The 22,806-nt window shown below is 38.2% G+C and overlaps 1 protein-coding gene across 1 annotated transcript in view; it reads left to right on the top strand.

Moving 5' to 3' along the window:
- Positions 1–22,806, top strand: part of LOC145664646 (monocarboxylate transporter 2-like) — a 204,534-nt gene that overhangs the window by 73,663 nt on the left and 108,065 nt on the right. Inside the window, exons 2-3 of the mRNA XM_081731484.1 lie at positions 16,283–16,468; positions 19,934–20,081. Coding sequence (XP_081587610.1) covers positions 19,948–20,081 — 134 coding nt within the window. The 5' untranslated portion in view covers positions 16,283–16,468; positions 19,934–19,947. The remainder of the gene's footprint in view (positions 1–16,282; positions 16,469–19,933; positions 20,082–22,806) is intronic.

A 22,806-nucleotide genomic window follows, 5' to 3' on the forward strand; every position in this document is an offset into this window, starting at 1 on the left:
TTGTCTCAGATGCTGAATCCAATGGAACTATTTTTAAACTTATCCTTTCGTGGGGTCACGAGAAAAATTGTCTCAGATGCTGAATCCAATGGAACTATTTTCAAGCTTATACTTTCGTAAGGTCACTTGAAAAATTGTCTCAGATGCTGAATCCAATGGAACTACTTTCAAACTTATCTTTTCGTGGGGTCACGAGAAAAATTGTCTCAGATGCTGAATCCAATGGAACTAATTTTAAGCTTATCCTTTCGTGGGGGTAACGAGGAAAACTGTCTCAAACGCTGAATCCAATGGAACTACTTTCAAACTTATCTTTTCGTGGGGTCACGAGAAAAATTGTCTCAGATGCTGAATCCAATGGAACTATTTTTAAGCTTACCTTTCTTGGGGGTAACGAGGAAAACTGTCTCAAACGCTGAATCCAATGGAACTACTTTCAAACATCCTTTCGTGGAATCCTGAGAAAAATTGTCTCAAAGCTGGGACATTGGACATCATTTTTTCTGTGACTGAATGAACGGATATGCTTAGAAATAAATCCATTGGATTCTCTGTTCTCACATTAGTATAAAAAGCGCAGTTAAGAAATGTACCCAACCGTTTTATCATTAGATTCAGCATCTTCAAATTAGTATAAAAAGCGCAGTTAGAAATGTATCGAAGCGTTTTATTATTGGTTTCAGCATCATCAGACTAGTATAAAAAGCGAAGTTAGAAATGTATCGTAGCGTTTTATTATTGGATTCTAACTAACCAACTAAGTCTGTGACCTATTGAACCCGGAGCGTTCAGAAAAGCTCTCCATTGACTTATATCCTTAGCCAATTGGATCCAGTTTCTACTTTATATTCCTATCTCTGCGAGATCCATCTTAATATTGTCCTCCCATCTGTGCCTAGGTCTTCCTAATGGTCGTTTTCCGATTTATCTTCCAGTCAAGACTTTGAAAGCATTTCTACTTTCTTCCATTCTAGCTACATGGCCTGCCCACCTAAGCCTCCTAGACTTGACGACCCTAACAATGTTGGGTAAACCGTATAAATTATGTAGTTCCTCGTTATGAAGTTTCCGCCATTCCCCATTCCCGTTCCTCTTGGGTCCGAATATTCGTCTCAGGATCTTGTTCTCAGATACTTTCAGTCTATGTTCTTCCCTCAGAGTAAAGCATTCTCACATTAGTATAAAAAGCCAGTTAGAAATGTATCCAACCCTGACATTTTCACCATTGACTCAAGTGGTACTTCGACGATCCCAACTTTAAGGTTATTTATCTTGTGACCCAGTGGACTGATACGTTCAGAAATAGTGTCGCCGGATTCAGTGTTCTCAAATTAGCTTAAAGCGCAATAAATAAAAGAAAGTACCCAAGTGTGGACACTTTTTCCACCGATGGCATTAGCATTATTTCTTTATTACAACTTCCAGTTTCAATATTGATCTCCTTAGAGAGGAAGCGGTAATGGATAGTGACAAATTAAAACAGTAGGAGACCAGGACGTAGGCAGAAATTTATTTCGGGACGGAGTCCAAAAGTTTTCGAGGGAGTTCAGATTCAATGCGAGGATACATCTGTAAGAGTCGCCCTTAAAATTAGTCTATATTTATAGAAAAATCGGGATTCCTGGATTGTCAACTACCAGACCCTCAGAACTCACCACCTGCGTACGTCTCTGGTAGGAGATAGGAATTTTTTTTTTTTTTTTTTTTTTAAGATATACTGTAGATTCAGCATCTCAAGACTACGTTCATTTCTCTCCTTATTAGTTTGTTGACACTAGCACTGATAATCTACCATCCTGTTAGAACATTGCACTCTTATACGAGCATATATCAATAAGTAAATTTTTATTATTTGTTGCCACAAGAGTACTTTTATTCATATCTTTTTTCAATATGGTCACCCTCCTTTTTAATACACCTGGTCTACCGTTGCACAAGCTTTCCGATAGCCTTTGCAGAAAAAAAATGGTTGCGCAGTAAGCAATGAATGCACCGCTTCCTTTGTCTGTTGATCGAAGCTGAATGGACGGCCTCTAAGAGTATCTTTCAGTGGACCAAACACGTGGTAATTCCATGGGGCGAAATCGGAACTGTATGCAGGATGCTCCAAAATCTCGAAACGCGGCGTCTGAAGAGTTTGAGCATTGTGGGTGATGGCATGTGAACGCGCATTCTCGTGGAACACATGAACGCTTTACGATAATCAACCTCTGCGTTTATTACGAATTGCAAGTTTCAACTTGCGTACCAGATATCACTGTACATTTTACTGTTTATTGTTAAACTCTTTTCCAGGTAATGTTCCAGGATTGGCCCTTGTGAGTCCCAAAGCAATGTGAGCGTAACTTTCCCTGCAGAAGGTTGACTCTTGAATTTCTTCTTGACGGGAGATCCAGGGTGCTTCCATTCCAGCTCTGTCGTTTGCTCTCTGATTCAAAGTGATGAATCCACGTTTCATCCCCAGTGATGATCCACCTAAACACGCTTCACCATCGTTAGCATAACGGTCCAGTAGGCGCTGACAGATTCTTACATGGTTTTGCTCGCGCTCTTCATCGAGCTTTTCCGGAACCCATCTCGCGCAGACTTTGTGAAAGTTGAACCTATTATGCATGATGTCACATGCAGAACCATGACTAATCTGCATATGGGTTGCCACTTTATCAACAGTCACTTGTCTGTTATTCAAGGCACAGACTCGTTAAATAATGGTATCGTTTGTTGCTGTAGCTGGACACTTGCTGCTCTTTCCACATCCTTCATACTCGTTTGACCATTTTATCACTTTTGAACTGTTCAATCCACTAGTAAACCATTTGTTGGGCAACACATTGTCCCCGTATTGTGGGGGGGGAGCGGTGGCTCAGTGGTAGAGCGTTCACCTCCGGTGCTTGGGGTCCCTGATTCGATCACAGCTCGCGCCCTGTGGACTTTGTGGTGGACAAACACCGTGCTCGTGGGTTTTCTCGGGGTTCTCCCGTTTCCTCCCACTTTCTTAATTCCACCATTTCACTCATCTCTCATCATCACCGTCTCCTTTAGCCTAACCGGCATAACCGTGGGACGTAAAACTTAAAGATTTCATTTCATTTTTCCCCGTATTGTGCTGAAAGTCTTCTGTGAATTTCAGCTCCAGGTACACTTTCTAATTAACTCTATGCCCTATGGAACCCGAAGGTTCAATGCCGCGTTCACAAAAGCTCTCCACTGACTTCTATCCTTAGCTAACTGGATCCAGTTTCTACTTTGTATTCCTATTTCTGCAAGATCCATCTTAATATTGTCCTCCCATCTGCGCCAGGTACACCTTCAAACCACAAAAAAAGGGGGAAGACAGAACGCTGTTCTACATTGGTGCATACAGAGTGTGGCGCGCCATCTTTACTTCGCAACAGTGCAAAATGGACTGCCATGATAACGCTGCAACCCAAAGTTGCTTGAAATGACATTTCAAGCATCCTTGGCTGTAACCTACCACAGACGAAGCCACCAGTGACATCTGGCGTCTAGTGTGCACACAATGCTGTAGAGCCAAACTGAAAAGAAACAAAAGAAATATTGCAGCTACTTATTGATTGGCCCTCGTAGTTTGGAAGTTTACCGTAGTTCCCCCCCTTTTTTTGTACTTAGTTGTATTGCATTTAAACAGTTATAGAAAAGACTGAAATTTGAAGTGATGACTATTATGATATTAGAAAGTTACATTAAAGCAGAATATAAAAGGTAAGTGCCCAGCAACATGTAACATGCCTTTAGGAAGATTAATATTTCCCCTGGCAAATGTGTTTGAAACTAAAAGCTTTAATTGATAGTCTCTTGCAATGCAGATTAGAAGGTAATGTAGTTCCGTGACTGATTACACCCTGCTTCCGAGATTGAACGCGAGAGGGAGTTAGTAGTATTAATCCAGGATTAGTTTACACGCTCTGTTCTGCCTCTTTAGACATGTTGCCAGTCCATTTCAATTACCCCCTTATTTAGCAGCATTAGCCGTGGAATGGAGTGTGGGCAGCGAGGGAATTTCACTGGATAAAGAGGGAATTTAAGGCTACACCAAAGATGATACTAACAAAAGGTACGTTTCACGGAAGAAAGTTTTGTATCTACATTCTTCCACAAAATAGAACTTACGGAATATGTGATGATTCACTTGCTTACTGAGCAGTGCTGAAAAAGTTTCCACAGTACTTGAAGTAAAAATAAGACAATATCATTGTCGTAATTAATTATTATCATCATCATAGGTATGGCAGGTCACTTTTCGCAGCTGAGAAGCTTCCATGCTCCACAGTCCTCCGCTAACTTTTTCGTCTTTGCGTATGATCTTTCTGTTTTTATATCATCTATCTATTAAAATGCTACAGTACCAATTAAGAGCGTTTTTTTTTTTTTTTTTTTTTTTTTTAGGCCAGCCGAAGGCTAGCATCCTTTGAGAGGGCTACACCCTCTTTTAGGAAAGGGAGTTGAGAGGACCATTATGGGAAAAGGTATGGGTGGTTGGGCTATGGGCTATTATTTATTATTATATTCTTTATTATTAACATGTTATTGGAAGGACATTATGATCTTTGCGATCATAAACATACTTATAGGCGTACTGGAACATAAATCATGGTTATACGTGAAAACAAAATACTACATATATAATATACGAAATATAGGATATATAATACAACATATAATATAGCAAGAAATCTGAAGAACACACATAATATGGCAAGCAGCAGAAATCAAACAACAAAATATAAAGTGAAGGTATTAATAAGCGACGTGTAGAAGTCATGATGAAAATGAGAGATGAGATGAAGTGCACTTGACGCCACAGCACAACACAAGAAGTGTTAGAAAGACGAATGCGGTTATCTTCTGCCTAGGGGCTGCTCTAGGCCAATGGAGACGTGGTGAACCCTGTTAGTGAAATGAAATTACTGTGCATATGATGGGAAGATATGCGGTAAATGAATATGCAAACGATAATCTTGGAGAATCTGTAGATCGAGATGGTCGGGAGGGACTGTGTAGCAATATAAAGTAAAGAGAAGGTGAAGTGGAGTATGATAGTACCGTGGAGGTGATGAGTGGAGTGCAAGATGATGCATAGTCTCAAACAATAGGGGATGGTGATGTGTGTAGCGTTGAGTAATGAATTTTAAGCGGAGAGTTTCGAGATGGTAGGTAAGAGTAGGAAATGATATTAAAGAATACAGGTCTCGAGTTGGACTCGGGAGAGAAATACGGAAGGCGATGCGGAAAGCATGTCTCTCAAGAATGGCTAATTTCTGATAATGTGAGTAAGGAGCGAAAATCCAAGCTGGAAAACCGTAAGTAAGAACTGGGCGGAGGAAGGCCTTGTATGTGTTGAGAACTATGTGTGATGAGAGACCCCAGGTTGTGCCAGTTAGTCGTTTCAAGAGGTTGAGGCGGTTGTAAGCTTTAGTTTTCACACGGTTGAGATGTGGTTTCCACGTTAAATGATGATCGAATAGTATGCCTAAGTATGTAACGGTTCGGGTTGGAACGATGGCTGCATTATGAACATGGAGTGACAAAAGAGATGGGTTTCGGTGGACCTTGGTACGTTTACGGGGCGGTATGAAAACAATAGCTTGGGTTTTGGTGGCATTAATCTTAAGTTTCCACTTAGAACACCAGTGCGTGAAGCGATTGATGGCTTTTTGTAATGAATGATTGATGTTGTGTATAGTTTTGCCAAGTGCGAGAAAAGCTGTATCATCAGCGTACTGGAATAGATGGACGTCAGGAGGAAGATGTGGAAGGTCTGCAACAAAAAGAATATACAATAGCGGGGAAAGGGCGGAACCTTGAGGAACACCGCACATGGGAAAAATGGGATGTGAGAGTTGTTCGTTAATAGAAATATAAGATATACGACAGACAAGAAAATGATAAATGAGGCGAATGTATGCCATCGGAAACTGAAATTTAATGAGCTTATAAATTAGCGCCAGATGCCAAACCTTGTCAAAGGCTTTCTCAAGGTCGAAAAGGACGAGACACGAGGGTTGAATGGAGTTGTAATGGTTGGTTATGAGCGTGGTTAGGCGAAGGAGCTGATCAGTAATGGAGAATGAGGGACGGAAACCTGCCTGGTGAGTCGGAAGAAGTTGGCGGTCTTGTAAATATGGATGGAGGCGTTTCACCAGAATGCGCTCGAATATTTTGCTCAGTGTGGATGTCAACTGGATAGGTCGATATGAAGAAACATCTGACTGCGGTTTACCAGGTTTGGGAAACATGAGTGTCTTCGATACTTTCCAGTCCGTTGGAAAAAACCCTGTGCGTAAGATGAAAGTATAAATGAGTGCCAGAAGGGAGAGTAATATAGCGGGGCTTTCTTTTATATGCCGATAGGTGATCAAATCGAAACCTGGTGAGGTGTTGCGTTTGCGCTGAATGACACTGGTGATTTCTGAGACTGTGATGGGGTTGGTAAGAGCATGGTTGGGGACTGTATGAGAGATATGAGGTTGAAATGAAGGGCGGTTAATATCGACTTGATCGACTGGATGAGCAATGTTGTCGGACTCTGAGGGTGTGAATATAGTTTGAAGATAGTCAGCAAATGCATTTGCTTTCTCGCTGTCGGAATGTACTGGTGTGTCGTGTAAGAGAATCGGATATGGAGTCTTAGAGTGTTTGCCACAAAGAGCATTGAAGCGTTTCCAGTAGCGAGTAGGATGAGTTGTATCGGAGAGTTGATTACAAGTTTTAACCCATTGGCGTAATTTGTAAGCGGAAATATAGTTGCGGACCGTTCGTTGCAGTTGATGATGAAGTCTTAGAGCTTCTGGATTCCTGGTGTGAAGAAATTCGCGGTAAGATTGTCGTGATCGACGGACTAATGCTAGATATTGTGGTGGTAGTTTTGGGCGGTATGGGATTGATTCAGATTGAGGGATATGAAGTGCAGATGCCTGTTGAATAGATGTGGTGATGAGATTGACCTGATGTGAAAGTTCTTCTGGGGTAGTAGGAGCTTCGGAATCAACCAAAGTGTTTTCGAGATACGTACGATATTGTGGCCAGTTGGCTTTATCGTAACGGAGTGAAATGCGTGGTGAAAGTGTGGATTTGACAGAAGCGAGACCTGAATGATAGATTAGCTTGATGGGTGCATGATCACTGCCCATTAAGTCTAAAACATCAATAGTGCAGTGATTAATGATGGTATTTGAGACTATTGCAATATCGGGAGTGGTGTTGCTGATAGGACGAGTACAGCGAGGAAGATTGAGAAGACTACCTGTAGTGTGAACTGTAATGTAGTCAGTAAAGGATGATTGATCGGCATTTGAACGGCTATGAAAGTTGACATCGGCCAAAATAATGAAGTGTTTATACGTATTTGAGATGTATGAGAAGAACGTGTGAGGTATAGGAAGGCCGGGGCGCACATATATAGTGGCAAGAGTGATGGCAATATTACGGAAATACAATGTGGTGATGAGATATTCAGGGAGATGTAAGAGGGGACAGTTGTGAGAGCGGAACGGAATGGTGTGACGGAAACCTATTGCAACTCCACCATTGGCTCTGAGGGCTGGCATAGGGCTATCGTGGCGAAGTAATGTGTAACGTGATAGGGAACAAGATGAAGTGGGTTTCAGAAAGGTTTCATTCAGGAGGAAAGCGGTGACTTGTTCTTCTAGTAAGAGGGTTTCAAAAACGACTTTGTGTTTAGGAAGAGATCGAATGTTGAGAAACAAAAAAACTATATCCATATTGAGTACAATTATACTGATGTTTCGAGGCGAGTGGTATGAAAATGAACATAGTTATTAGTGTACGTTGCGTATAATGATACATGAAACGTGGATTTAGCTGCGGCAATAATTTGTTGTAAGATATGCTGGCGGTGAAAAGGGTGAATATTTTGCAGAGTAAGAGAAAGGAATTCTAGTAACTTACTAACGGTGACAGGATCGTCAACGGAGTGATCAGTGGAAGTGGATGATTCAGCGGTTCTCAAAGGAACAACAAGTTCGGGATGGGTTTCTTGAGCGGAAGGTTTGCCTTTACACTTATAACTATAAGCTGGATGAGGTTCGGTGCAAGTAGGGCATTTCGGGGGCTGAGTCATGTTTGTGCAGGCACGAGTTTGATGAGGTCCAGAACAAAAGCCGCATACGGTAGGATTTTTACAGGCCGTGGTATGATGTGAATTATATTGTTGGCATTTTTCACAACGTATTGGTAAAGGTGAGGACGACCGGGAAGGTTCAACACGGTGTCTACGTTTATAAATATATGCTCCTTTAGATAATAAATTGTTGATCGTGTCTTGAGAGGGCGTGAGTATGCGCACCATATAGGTGGCACCAGCATTGTTGTTTATGCGGACAGCTTTATGAATGGTATGCCCTTCGAACTGGAGCTCTTCCTGAACCTCCTCATCAGTATACGTCGGGTCAACCCCGCGAATGACAACAGAAAGAAGCGGAGGCCGTTTCGGTGGAGGCGCTTGTTTCCGTTTAACAGAGTTAAGGGATGTAAGGGTAGCTTGTTTCCCAAATATTTCAAAAGATGCTTTATTCCGAACTAAGATCGCGAAGTTAGGATCCGGTGATTTGAGTATCATGCCGTTGCGTGTTTTGATGACTTGAGACAGAGGGGCGTTTGGCAGATACTTTCGGAGCTGGATAGTTATGAATTTCTCGTTACTATATTTGGTATCAAAATTTTGAAGGAGAAAAGAATGAACTACCGGAACAGTTGATGAGGAAGATGAGAGATTAGATGAGTCATTGATGACTGTTGGCTGGGCTTCCATGTCTGAAGTATCTGAAACATTTTCACGGTGTTGTTTTTTCGCCGGCTGGCGAGACTGCTTAACAGAGTCAGCATAGAGTTGTTGACCGCGTGGAGATCTGGATCTCGTGGATACGTTAGAATTGGTAGAGGCAGTAGAACTGCCTGACTGCGTACGCTGTCTGTTGCTCATATCCTTCCGCTTGGCCACTTTCGCAGCCGAAGCAGAGGGAATGGCAAACACAGGAGGAAGGCCATGATGGCGTCCATCCACCGAGGATCCAGTAGTACTAGCAGGATCAGCCATAATGGAAAGCCGTGAGCCTAAGCAATGAAGCACTGATGTATGAAATGAGAGATGAAGAATATGAGCAAGGTGGGACAACCCGTTTGGATAGTTGTCCAGGTGGGGTAACTCCCCTGGCTCGATCTGTAGATCCGGCTGCCCTTGGCTAGATAAGTCTGACAGACGGTTCGTAAGACAGAGACAGAAGGTGAGACCCAGGATAAGGAACAGGAAGGTTTTTCCAAAAATCGTCACCATATACTCAGCGACGCTTCAGAGCGGAGCTCTGGGAAAGTATGATTAAGAGCGCCCAAGCTCTAACCTATAACCTTAGCTTTAAACTTTTGATTTACGGTTATTTGTGATTTCATGTTTATAACAAAGACAAATATTTTTAAAAGAGTGTACTTTAAACAAAGTACTTAAAGAAATATTTTTCACAAAGTTTACCCTTTTTAATTGTTGTTCAAAGGTCTTTGCCTTTAATAAGCCTTCTCCGAAAATAAATGCAAATGAATTATGCTGCCATCTTTGGAGCTGTTTTAAATTACATTTATATGTTTGCGGACAATTCTTTCGACAATGAGATCTCGGAAACTACAGGCTCTAGAAAGATGACGTTTTCACTGATCGATTGCAAATTTCATGTAGATTATCCAGTTCTAATTGAATATTTAAAAAACATAGGCACTATATCTTTATTACATTTTTGCGGGTACATTGGAAGTGTTGAAATTAAAAAAACTAAAGCATCACATCCTAACCATTATACATTCCAACACCACACTGTTGTATATAGGGGTTGTATATATCTCAGGCATTTGCTTCATGCCCCATGGAAAAGGAAGGATAACCATTTCTCCAGTCTAAGATGAACCTTTTTTTTTTTTGAGTGTTTTGCCCAATGAACATCATATATAACTGACATTATAATTAATTGTGTATGTAATGTATTTGATTATTACATGCTGCATGCAAGAAGAAAGAAAACACTGGTCATACATGAATTAGAAACTCCAACCGGAAGTAGGCTCTAATCTTGCAAACGGTGCGAGATATTGAGAAAAATTAATCGAAAGTCTCCCCTTTATGATACCCCTGGGCTTTTTTTAATGAATACGTCTTTCACTTGTGTCTGTAAAGGGACATGTATAGATGTTGTAAGGAATGAGAAGGAGATTTATGCTCATATGCGAATGATGCGCTGTGTAGAGAGCGCAGGTTCAGCTAGTCATCCATTAATTGTTGTCTCCTTCGCCCCCTCCCTCTCTTTCCCGCCACCATACCCTCTAGGACGTCCCCATACCCTAGTCTCTTCTTAGGCAATGTCCCAACCAGTTTCTCTTCCTCTTCCTAATAATATCTAAAAGTGTTCTTTTCTCACCCACCATTTCTAACACTCTCTCATTCGTTTTCCGCCCGCTCGACCCAACTAATTTTTTCCATTCTTCTCCACACCCACATTTCGAAGGCTTCCAGTCGATTTTCGTCACCTTTACGTAATGTTCACGTTTCCGCCCCATACAGTACAACACTCCACACGAAGCATTTTATGAGTCTTTTTCTCAACTCTTTATTCAAGGTCCCACAAAACAGACTTTTCTTCCTCCTAAAGGCTTCTTTTGCCATTTCTATCCTTGCTTTTATTTCACGTTCTCACTTCATGTTATTACTAAGAATACTACCCAGATATCGAAAACTATTCACTTGTTCTATTTCCTCTCCTCCTACTTTTATATTTGACACCCTTCGTTCCAATCACCATGGCTTTTGTCTTTCTAACATTTATTTTCATCCCATATTCTTCAAAACCCTTTCTCATTTTTTTCTAACATTTTATTGATTTTCTTTTCAGATTCTGTAACAAGCGCCATATCGTCTGCAAATCTTATGCATCTAATCATTCTACCGAAATGCCATCATCATCATGTAGGCTCTTTTTCACTATTTCTTCTAGATAGACATTAAGTAGTGTTGGCGAGAGGCAGCAGCGTCGTAATTAAAGTGAAATATAAATTCTCTGATTAGACTTTTAATTATTGGCAAGATATTACAGTAAACCCTCGTTAATCCGGACTCAATGGAGGATGAATTCACCACAAGTGGAAATAACCTAAAAGATCAGTAGAAAACGCACTATGGCTGTTGATAGGAACAAAACAGGTTTATTATGGCGCAATTTAAAGGGTATAAACCAAACACATATGGGAGCACTGTAACTCAATGGTAGAGCACTTACCTCTGGTACGTGGTGTCCCTGATTCGATCCCCGGTCATGTACATATATGGTGGACAACATAGTGTACGTGGGTTTTCTCGGTGTTCTCCATTTCCTTTCACATTCTCATTCCACCAATTCTTCCATCATTATTCACTTGCCTTAATCATGCCTCTTCTTTAGCCTAAAGGGCATAATCGTGGGACGTTAAACTTAATGATTTCCTAAATACATATACTACTACTGTACTGTAGTATACTGCCAACTATATTATACAGGGTGTTTCAAAACAACACCGACAATGTGTGGGAAGTGATTCCTGACACCAAAATAAGACAAAAAGCATAGACCAACCTGGGTGCACAAATGCTTCCTTTCGGAGTTATAGGCTGCCGAAAACATAAACTTTAAAGGTCCATAGCTCCAAAACTATGAGATCTACCGTAGTCGGGTCAAGACTTCATTTAGGAACTAATATGTGCCCTATCCAAAACTCCATATTTCGGAATCCTACAGTACTCGCGGAACAATTTTTGTACAGGAGTGTGTCTACGGGCATATAATTTGAAGTACTCACCAACTACCTCTATAAAAATTGTTGCGGAAGTACCACAGAATTCTAAAACTTGGATATTTGGGTAGGGCATATACTAGTTCCTAAGTGAAGTCTTGATCCGACTACGGTATATCCCGTAGTTTTAGAGCTATGAACCAAGTTCATTTTTTTCATGTTTTCGGGAGCATATTACTCCGAAAGGAAGCATTTTTGCACCCAGGTTGGTCTATACTTTTTGTCTTATCTTGGTGTCAGGAATCACCTCCCAAACGTTATCGGTGTTGTTTTGAAACACCCTGTATATATAGATAGATAGACATAAAATTCTTGAGTGATTCAAAGAATGATAGAAGTAGATTTATGTAAAGTAAGAAACTATGATAACATTCTTCTGGGGTTAAATTTTATTTACGTATATGTATGTATAAAGGGATGTTTTATGAGCTTTTGAGAAAAATTCTGCGTCGAGACGCTGCAAGGGTATTATTACTGCTGCTCTGTTGCATCGATTTCCCGCTAGGACGCCAGCCACAACAGTCGTTCTCCGTTGGGCTAGATCAAGACCACCGCAGACTTCATCCCAACACTCCCCGAAGAGTTTCTGTATATATATTTTACTTTCGAAAGTTTTGTTTTCCAAAACTCAGCGATGCTGCTGCCTACATCTATCCAAAGAACCACACCACTGTTTTTTCCCTTGTCTTGTTTTATTTCTTTCTCTCTGATTTTTTTGTTTTGTTGTTGTTTGTTGTGGTGGTGCCAGAAGTGATGAGTAGAGGGGATGATTAAAGAGAGAGAGGTCACAGTGAAAAAGAAAAAAAAGAGCTACTTTTTTTGTACGAGGTCAAATTTTGAATTCTAATGAAGTCGAAAGTTTTAATGGCGCCAGTCTCGCAGTTTATTTTCATTCTTCTTCTCGTCCTGTCATTTCTAATTTTGAGTCCTGCAGAGCATTCTGTAAAATATTAGGAGACAGAACTCTCTCAAATCATAGTAAGACTAAATTTTACCTTTTACTCTCTGAAGAAGAACGGAAATACAATACGTTATCACTGCTATAAGCAAGCATGATTTCAGAAAATTTTCTTCGAAGGGACTTTCGATATACAGATGGTGAAAGTAGTACTGCGAAAATATAGATAATCCACGCTGAGGATGATCAGAGATATACTTCGGCATGAGGGTGAAAAGTATTATAGCTCCAGGGAAGAAGTTGCTCCCGGAACATCCCATGAAATGATCACTTTCTATAAGTATTTTACTATTATTGGCAAAGAGCCTACTGTAAAATTGAACATGTGCAGTTTGCCACAACTTGATTTTAGTAGAATTTCTTACAACAGTATTATTTCTTATTTATCTTATCTCGCTATTGTGAAGATTGACACACATAAGTGACGCAGCACTTAAAGGTTGCCAGATGACTTTGCTACAACAGTCATGTTCTTTATATTTATTATAAGCAGAATAGACACAAATGGTGGAAATCAAAGTATCCGGTCACCCCATAAAATGATCACTTTCTATAAGCATTTGACTAGTATTGTCAAGTGCCTGCTGCAAAATTGAACACGTGCAGCTTGCCAGAACTGAATTTTAGTGGAATTTCCCACAGCACCGATATTTCTCACTTATCTCCCTATCGCGAAGATTGACACATAAATGACAGCAGTTAAGGACTGCCACATGACTTTACTACAACAGTTATGTCCTTTATTATAAGCAGAATAGACACAGACGGTGGCAATCGGAGTATTAAGTCACTACGCTGCTCTACAGTTAACAGCATACATAAGTTTGACAAAGTATATTTAAACTGTTTGAGGTATTCCTTTATGTGCTTTAAAGTCCGCCTTTAAATGGATATGACGTATAGTTTTTGTGTGCTTCAAGGTGTGGTCAACGTTGAACCTAGACACTTCGTAAAGAGGTTAGTCTTCTAACTGCTTGTGACTGTTCCACCAATGACTATCCTTAGGTAGTCAGATTAGCTACTGTGGGTTATTAGAAGTAGCAGTAGATCTACATCAAAATCAGCTGTCATCTTGTCTTGTCTTCATCACCTTTAATGGTGTTTAAAATATTTGGTGCACCGACATCTAAGGTCTTGTGTGCTACAAATGCAGAAATATTGAATTACTTGTGTAAAAATGAATTATTTGTATAGAATTGTAATATAAATTTACAAATGGCGGACGTCGCCATTTGCAATGATTGGCCGAGTTGAAAGTCGAAGTGCCTGTAATATATTGTTGATAAATTGGTAAAAGTTAAAAAAATTAAGATCAGTATACTCATGAAAGAAGTGAAGAATATGTCAAAATCAGGAAAAGCATAAAATTGTCATAGTAGGGAAGTATCAAAGTCAGATTTAGGAAGGAGGTCCAGCGGGACGAAGAGGGCCAGCTACCCAGTTGATCAGGTGGGGTGTAAAAATTTGGAAAAAAGTGAAAATAAATGAATTCTAGATGGATAGTATAATTGTGGATGAGTGAAAGTGTGTTTGTGATTAGATTTGGATGTGTGAATTATGTGTAGGATGAACACTTTTCACTTTAACCACTTCGTCTTCTTTACAACACACCAGGAGATGGTATCACTACCAATGTCACCGCTGAACCCCAACAGAATCGCTGTGATCTTCGTAACTTAACATGCGGACAGGTGGTACAATTTATTGTCATTTTGTAACTTTTTTCTCTTCTTGCGACAGCTCGAACAACTGTTGATACGTTTCCTAACGCAAAAATGTAACATAATAATAGAAGATTATGGAGCCTATTAAATATTGCCTTATATTATCGCAATTCAATCTTTACTATCAATTTACGACAAACAATGAGACCAATGGAATATCATTCTTCCGGACTTTTGCGATCAGTGTCTCGCAAAATTTTTCTCTTCGTTTACTAGTTTTTGCGACTTTTGGCATATCAATTTGTCTGCGTGTTATCAAACTGTAGACAGTTATTTGGGCATGCACCAAAAAAACTAACAGTCTAGAATGTATTGAAGTATTATTTAAATCAAGAAAATTAACGCAAAATACTTTTGTGAAGTGGTCCCGATATTCATAATCTGCACGATCTCTGAAACATCGTGTTCACTTATGGAGTTCTTCATTGCATAATGCATCAGTTTTAGTTGTTTACTTGCTCTCTACAAACAAATATCATAAAACAGATAGCATGTTCATTCAGAAATTTTGTTCGTCGGAATCAAGTTTATGATAAATTTAGCTTCAAAATCGCAAATTCTTACGACTGATGCCATCGGAACTTGATCGCACAGATGCGTTGCGATCACGCAAGTCAATATTTAACCGACCCCTACGTAACAGAATGTAATATTAGGGACTGACAATCCATAAACAAACTTATGCTTTGCGCCAAAGTTTTTGTTTAAGCTTCTGAGATTCAAAACTTAATGGAATAAACCAGTGGCGTATTTAGGGGGGCTTCCGGGCTTAAGCCCTCCCCGAAATCTTATTTACTATAGTAAAGTATATGAAATATCTTGCAGAATTTTCACATTTTCAGGGACCTCCCCGAAAGATAGAAAATCCCCCCCCCGAAACAAAATCGTAAATACGCCACTGTAATAAACAGACCAAAGGTAAGCAACGTTCAGTAATATATATATATATATATATATATATATATGGAAATAAGTGTGAAAGACACACCAATTCAGTGGCATACGCAGAATTTGGCCAGGGGGACAAATCAAGCACTCAATTTCCTTTATGAACAAGCGTGATATATATAGACTATATATATAGCAAAAGTTTATGCATAATATCTTGCTCACGGAAGCTGGTTAAACCTCGAGACCTCTGCTTGCGTACGCCACTGCACCGGTTTACACTTTTCTTACCACCAACCACACTGTTTGGAACGGAAAATGTAACTTTTGAAACCTTACACTTTGTTCAGATAGCAAGCATTGAAATTACTTCCCTAGCAGCACAAACAGTAGATTCAATCACGTTAAACGGTAGGCAAACCAACTGCCAATGCTGGCCTACGTTGTAATTGTCCACTTTGTCAAGTATTTGCGAACCAACATAGGTATTTCTAATTTATTTTTGCAATTGCCAGCCCTATCAACCACTAGGCAATGAAGGTCCTATCTAGTGTGCTGGCAAGGTTCATTTACCATTAAATGGAGCAGGGGCGTCATTTCAGACTTTGCTTGAGGGGGGCAAGAATACTACCGACATAAGAATTTCACCTTTTCTACTAGTATATTAGTAAACAATCGACTAAAGTATATGTATTCCTCAAACTCTTGGGGGGGGGGCAATTTCCCCCTCCTGCCCTCCCTAAATGACGCCCCTGAAATGGAGGTGTAAATTTTGTATACAAAACAAGAACATTATTTATTCTTGTTATTTCAGCGGTTCATATATTTTTTAATTAATAGTTTGTGTTATTTTTTCTTTGTTTCCTAGGGTGGTTAGGAGCGCTTTCGACAGCGGTGGCGCTGCTGATCTCACCAATCACGATCGCCTTCTGTCGGAGGAAGTCAACGCGGGTGACGGCAGTGCTGGGGGGCCTCGTCACGGCCCTCGGGTGCCTATTTACTTCCTTCGCCTCGCAATTTCACCAACTTTTCCTCAGCTATGGAACTGTGATAGGTAAGTAAGCATACAGACATTATTTCATCATTTTTACATAGGCCAGTTGCAGTATTCAGTGTTTAATAAAGTTTGCTTTGTGCTTGACATGAACCTAGTACTTAAAAAAACCTAGTAATTAATTTTTCAGTTTGCGGAAGAATCATCTTTTATTGGTTTCAGCAGATCTTCTTTTAGGGTTCTTTTGTTTTTGAAACAAAAAATTAATGGGAGACACTTATGGTTTGAATAATGTGGAACATCAGAATTACATAGTATAAGAAAAAACAAGTATTTATTTATTTATTTTTATTTATTGAACAATTTCCCAGATACAGCATAACTTTGCCATTTTACACAGGGACATGCTAACAAAAGAAAGAAAAAAAAACAAGACAACAATAACAACAACATAGAAAAAAAAAAGAGTGTAAAAGTAAAACTAAGTAAACATTTATCTAATTCTTTGATTTTCTGTGAGAACATACATTCTCTTCGTCAGTTTGAAAATACATGGAATAATAAAAACTAATTTCGATTCATATATAAGGTGACCAGATTACCCATTTTAGCTGGGACAGTCCCTTCCTATTTATTTATTTATAAATGTTTCAGATACCGATTTATGTCCATTTTACACTGAAATAATGCAACGAAGTGTATAAGCAATAACAAGAAATAACAACAACTATATGTACCACATTTACAGAGACTTCAGTTTGTTTTTAAAATGATTTTCATAGTCAAAAATTTCAACATGTGACAATAAACTATTATACGATTCCAGCCTGAAGTGTGAAGAACGTAGCATAATTGATAGTCTGGTGTTACATGTGTTAGTAAAGTTGTGACTGCGACGAAACTTGAGAACGGAAACCAATAATTTGGAATTAATTTTCCTATTGATAATTTTATGGAGAATCAGCAAGTCTGCTACCATGCGTCGAGTAAATGAAGTCTGAATATTAAATTGGTTTAGGGGTGTCTTCCCGTTTTGCCTAATTCCCGTTATGCGTAAAGGTCCTCCAGCACTTTGTAGAAAATATTTTCAATGATCTTATCTTTAAACAGAACGGAAATTCCCGTTCTGCTTAATCTTTCGAGATGGAGAATTCTGTGCAGGAAGAGATTCTTTTTCTTGAGAATTTTTCTTTTAGTAATTCTAGCAGATTCTGTAAGAAGAATAACTATTTCTGTAAGTTTCATCATAAATTTTAGATATTCTATTTGTTGTTCTCAGAAAAATAACTAGGATACAGTCCTGTTATTTGCAGTGTTATTTACATCTACTTTACTAAAGATAAACGTGATTTTTTTTTAAATACCTGCTGGGAAATGAAAAATTTGTTGACTCAGTTGCAAGAAAGCCGTTTGACATTGTAACTGAAACGAACATAAAACAAACTTACTTCGATCTAATATCAAATCGTTTCGCAACAAAATTTTATTCGGGTTTCCAGTAGTTTATCTCCAGCCTGCTAAGGCTTGCACTACTTAAAAGGAGCCATACTCCACATCCTCAATACATGTTTGGCAATATATTAAACAAAGAGGTAGTTGTTACGTACCGTACTTTAAATTAAATGCCCGCAGCCAAACTCCGTCAATAAAAATTGTTGCGTGAGTACCGCAGGATTCTGAAACATGTATTTTTGGATACCGCACATATTAGTTCCTAAGTGAAGTCTTGACCCAACTACGTTAGGCCCCATAGTATTGGAGCTATGGATCTTTGAAGTTCATTCTTTTTATGTTCTTAGTAGCCTATAACTCTGAAATGACGGATTTCTGCACCCAGATTGGTCTATACTTTTTTCCTATCTTGGTGTCAGGAATAACCTCCCAAACGTTCTCGGTGTTGTTTCGAAACACCCTGTATATACAGTCTGTTAACCTGCGCATTTCCTTCTTGTCACACAGCACACAGCATATCGTGCTCCAGTTTAGTGAGCCAAATTGTATTCTGTGTTACGTTTCTGTGTGTAATCCTTCATCCCACCTCTCTTATTTACTTACATTTCATTTCTCTTTCTCTCTTTTATTCGGCTTTCCATTCCTCATAGGTTAAGGTGAGGTTTATTTTTAAGAAAAGTTGGCCAGAACCCAAATTTAAAGGTACTATCTGGGGGTCACCTGGATGGAAAAACTGTCACAATGACCTTATCGAACTGATTCGATACCAGTTCGCGCTAAGTGGGCTTGGAGGTAGACAAGATACGTGGGTTTTCTCGGGGTTCTCCCGTTAACTCCCACTTTCTTCATCCCACCATTTCATTCATTTCTCATCATCAGCGTCTTCTTTATCCTAGCCGACATAAGCGTTGGACGTAAAACTAAAAAAATTCATTTCATTTTTCAACAGGGTTGCTATTTATTACTACGTACGATTGTCGAAATTTAGTGTTTCCAATCATCAATAATATTTTTAACAATTATCATGAAATGGTCATTTGTGCTTAATTCATGTTGGAATATTATTTCAATATGTGAGACAAGATCATTCTGTGTACTTTCTAACGTACACATTTCGAAACATTAATTGGATTATTTTAATATATATTTTCCAAGTGAATGTTTTACACAAATAATGCATTGTTTCTTCCTGAGTTACTCAAATGTATTGGACTGTAAGATCATATCTGTTCCAAATGTTTATCATATGAAACAGACACGTAGGCCTACGCAAGAATTTATTTCAGGGGAGATTCAAATTCAATATAAAGATAAATTAAAATTTGTAAAATAACCCCAAAAATTAGACTGCATTTATAGAAAAGTTGGAATTTCGGGGGAAGGTCCTGAGCCTCATGACCAACCCCCTACATACATTCCTGATACGAAATAACTCTTTGTATACTGTTTCTGCATGAGTTACTCAAGTATAAGTGTTCCAACAAATCGTAACTGTTTCAAATGTTTATCGTACATAAATAACTCTGTACACTGACTTTTCCTGAGTGACTAGAATATATTTCTTAGATTTCAGTTCTAGAATAAAGTATAACTGTTTCAAGTGTTCCAAGAAAATATAATTGTTTTAACTGTTTCGATAAAGTATAACTGTTTTAAGTATTCATCATACACAAATAACTCTTTGTATTCAGTATAATTGCTTCAGGTGTTTCAGTGAAGTGTACCTGTTTTAAGTATTCATCATGCACAAATAGTTCTTTGTATTCAGTACCACTGCTTCAGGTGTTTCAGTAAAATATAACTGTTTTAAGTGTTCATCATACACAAATAACTCTTTCTAATACGGTAAAGGTGTAAGTACTAAAAGTGTTTCAGTAAAGTATGACTGTTTTAAGTGTTTATCACACATAAATAACTCTTTGCATACAGTTGGCGCATAAGTTACTTGATTATATCTGATACATATTAGTGTTCCAACAAATTTAAACCGTTTCAAATGTGCATTATACAAGAATAATTGTTTGCTTAAATTTTAACTTAAGTTTATTTTATATTCTTTCCATTATTTTTCAGGGGTAGGGGTTGGGATGACACGCGATACATCAACGTTAATGGTTGCTCAGTACTTCAAAAGGAGGAGGGAGCTGGTCGAAATATTTATCGTCTCGGGGAGTGGGCTGGGCATAGCGATTATGTCCGCTTTTATTAAAGGAGCTATAAGGTAAGTGAATCAACCGTTCTTTATTTGATATATATATATATATATATATATATATATATATATATATATATATATATATATATATATATATATATATATATATATATATATATACTGCTTTTTTTAATTCTTTGGTATTTCCTATCTTATGGATGATAGCCTATATGAATTAATGATTTATTTGTGCTATAATACATATTCAGGGTCTCAGAGCGGTAATGAAGATTATAAATGTTTTAAGTAAATTTCCAGCGTCGTTTCTAAGTAAATTCGTGTCCTGAGTAAGTAACTTTCAGCATTGTGCTTTTGTAAAAATGACGCTTAGCTGAACTATTTAGCTCCTGGTAAATCATTAAGCCCTTTTTCGAGATCAAGTTCATACGCGTTTACGGAACAGCACTCCATCCCAAAAGAATGAAATACTAATGTGTGTCGGAGAGCGCGGGAAGTGTAACACCAACACTGATTGAGTGCCTATGTTTTGTTGATTGATTGATTGACTTGGTATTTACGTCCTTTTGTTTATAGATAGGCCATGTAGGACGAGATCTACAGTAGAATTTAACCATTGTCATGCATTCGATGCTTTCTCACAGGGAATCAAACAGAAACCTTGTTCATCAAAGGCATGAACGCAAGCCACTGACTAGGTAAATGATGGTATTTTGTAGTAACTTTGATATTTATTTTCTAAAAAAAAATGTAGCCAATTTCGTCATTTGAAACTTAAAATATTCACATAGGATGCATTATAGAAGGTAAATTAAAATCATTAACTTTCAATTAGATTCGTTCATCAATCTTTTGTCTGATTCGTTCATAAGTCTTTTTGTGCCTGACTCGTTTATCTGTCTTTTCTTTATTTTTAATTCGTTTGTTCATCAGTGTAGTACTACTAAATACAAAAATATAAATATTTATGTACTTCATATATAGTTTATCATTCAGAAATTATAGACAGAAGTAAATATATTGGATAAGTATTTAAGACAAGATATTTTCATCCTGATTTATTACTGTAACTTCTGTGTTCGGTTTACTTTTAGTAAAATGCTTTGGGAGGAAAGAAGTTAAAAGAGATAACATTGACTTATATCTATTGCTACCTGAAAGAATTAGTAATTAATGTTATTCACTGAAACACGTTAGTAAGAAGATTTAATACTTTTTTCTGTGTGTATCGTGTTACGATCTGAGAAGAAGGTAGTCTGTTTTTGTAGGCTATCCTCATGCCAGAGTCAATTAAAATGTTTAAACTTTTGTTAGTAGTCATTAGAATTCACTGTCTTCCTAACTGGTACCAATAATGAGGACGTGCTGTCTAAGCATATGTACCGTGTGTTACAAAAGTTAGTACACCCACCTTTGCACCCATATACTCAGGGATGCCTATCCCCCAAGTGCTTAGGCATAATCCCCAAATCTAAATAAACATGTCTTCCTCAAAATATACCATTCTGCCCCAAAGTTACATGTTTTCTCTTCAAATTTACCATTCTGCTCCAAATATACACGTCTTCCCTCCAAATTTACCATTCTGCCCCAAATATACATGCCTTCCCTCCCAATTTACCATTCTGCCTTCAAATATATACGGTATGTTTTACTAGAATTTACCATTCTGCCCCTTAAAATATACACTCATGTCCAAAATGATTGTCGCATATCTATAACTGTTTGCAGGGTACTTTTAATACTGATAGTATGTGTATAATCAGAAAAGGTATATTTGTGGTAAATTTCATAGGAAAAGAATTATAAATACAAAAATTAGAATGAGTAAAACAAAATGTTGCTAAAAGGACAAGAAAGTTTTATTTTCGTTTTATTGTTCTTATTTACTGCTCTTTTCACATGAAATTTGTCACATAGATGTCTTTGCCAATTATACACCTACTAACGTTATAAGAAAAACCGGGCGAATTCGTTATCAAATTATATTCCTACAACAACATATTTATAGACATGCGACAATAATTGTGGACATGAGTGTACATGACTTTGCTCCAAATTTATCATTCTGCCCCAAACTAACATGTCTTTCCTTCAAATATACCATTCCGCCCCTAAATATACATGACACCCCTCCAAATTTATCATTCTGTACTCCCGTGTCCTAAACATACATGTCTTCTCTCAAAATTTACCAATCTGCCCCAAAATATTTATGTTTTACCACTCTTCAGTTTGATTATACCATTTTTAATTAACAATTATGTCACCCCAAATAATCCCACTGGCACAACCTTCAATCTAAAAGTTGTCTATGGACACCCCTACATATATTGCATTGAGACGAATGTGCTGCTTAAGGACGTCGCAAGACGAGTTAAAAAGAGGACCTGCAGTTGAAGAATTCAGGAGTTTGGAAATTCAAATTCTTATTTTTTAATGGAATGAAATGAAGTAAATTTTGAAAGTTCTACAATAATACTCTGTGTAAGCTGAATGAGATGGATGGGCGATGGAAGCTAATGGCTATGGAAATATTAGTGGAAAAGAAATATGGCAGGAATTTCATGCAATATTTGATGTTGTATAGCAGGCTTTATGATTATTTCTCATATTTGATCAAATGCGTATAGAGATTCAGTTAATAGTGAAAAACATTCAAGTTTACTATTGACAGTTAAAAACGTGCATATAATACACTAAAATAAGATATCTAAATAAACAATTGACGATCATGAGCTCCTTCGTGACTAAGTGGTTCGGGTTCCACGTT

Source organism: Thermobia domestica, chromosome 1 (assembly GCF_964235325.1).
Source record: "Thermobia domestica chromosome 1, izTheDome1.hap1.1, whole genome shotgun sequence".
Lineage (NCBI taxonomy): Eukaryota > Metazoa > Arthropoda > Insecta > Zygentoma > Lepismatidae > Thermobia > Thermobia domestica.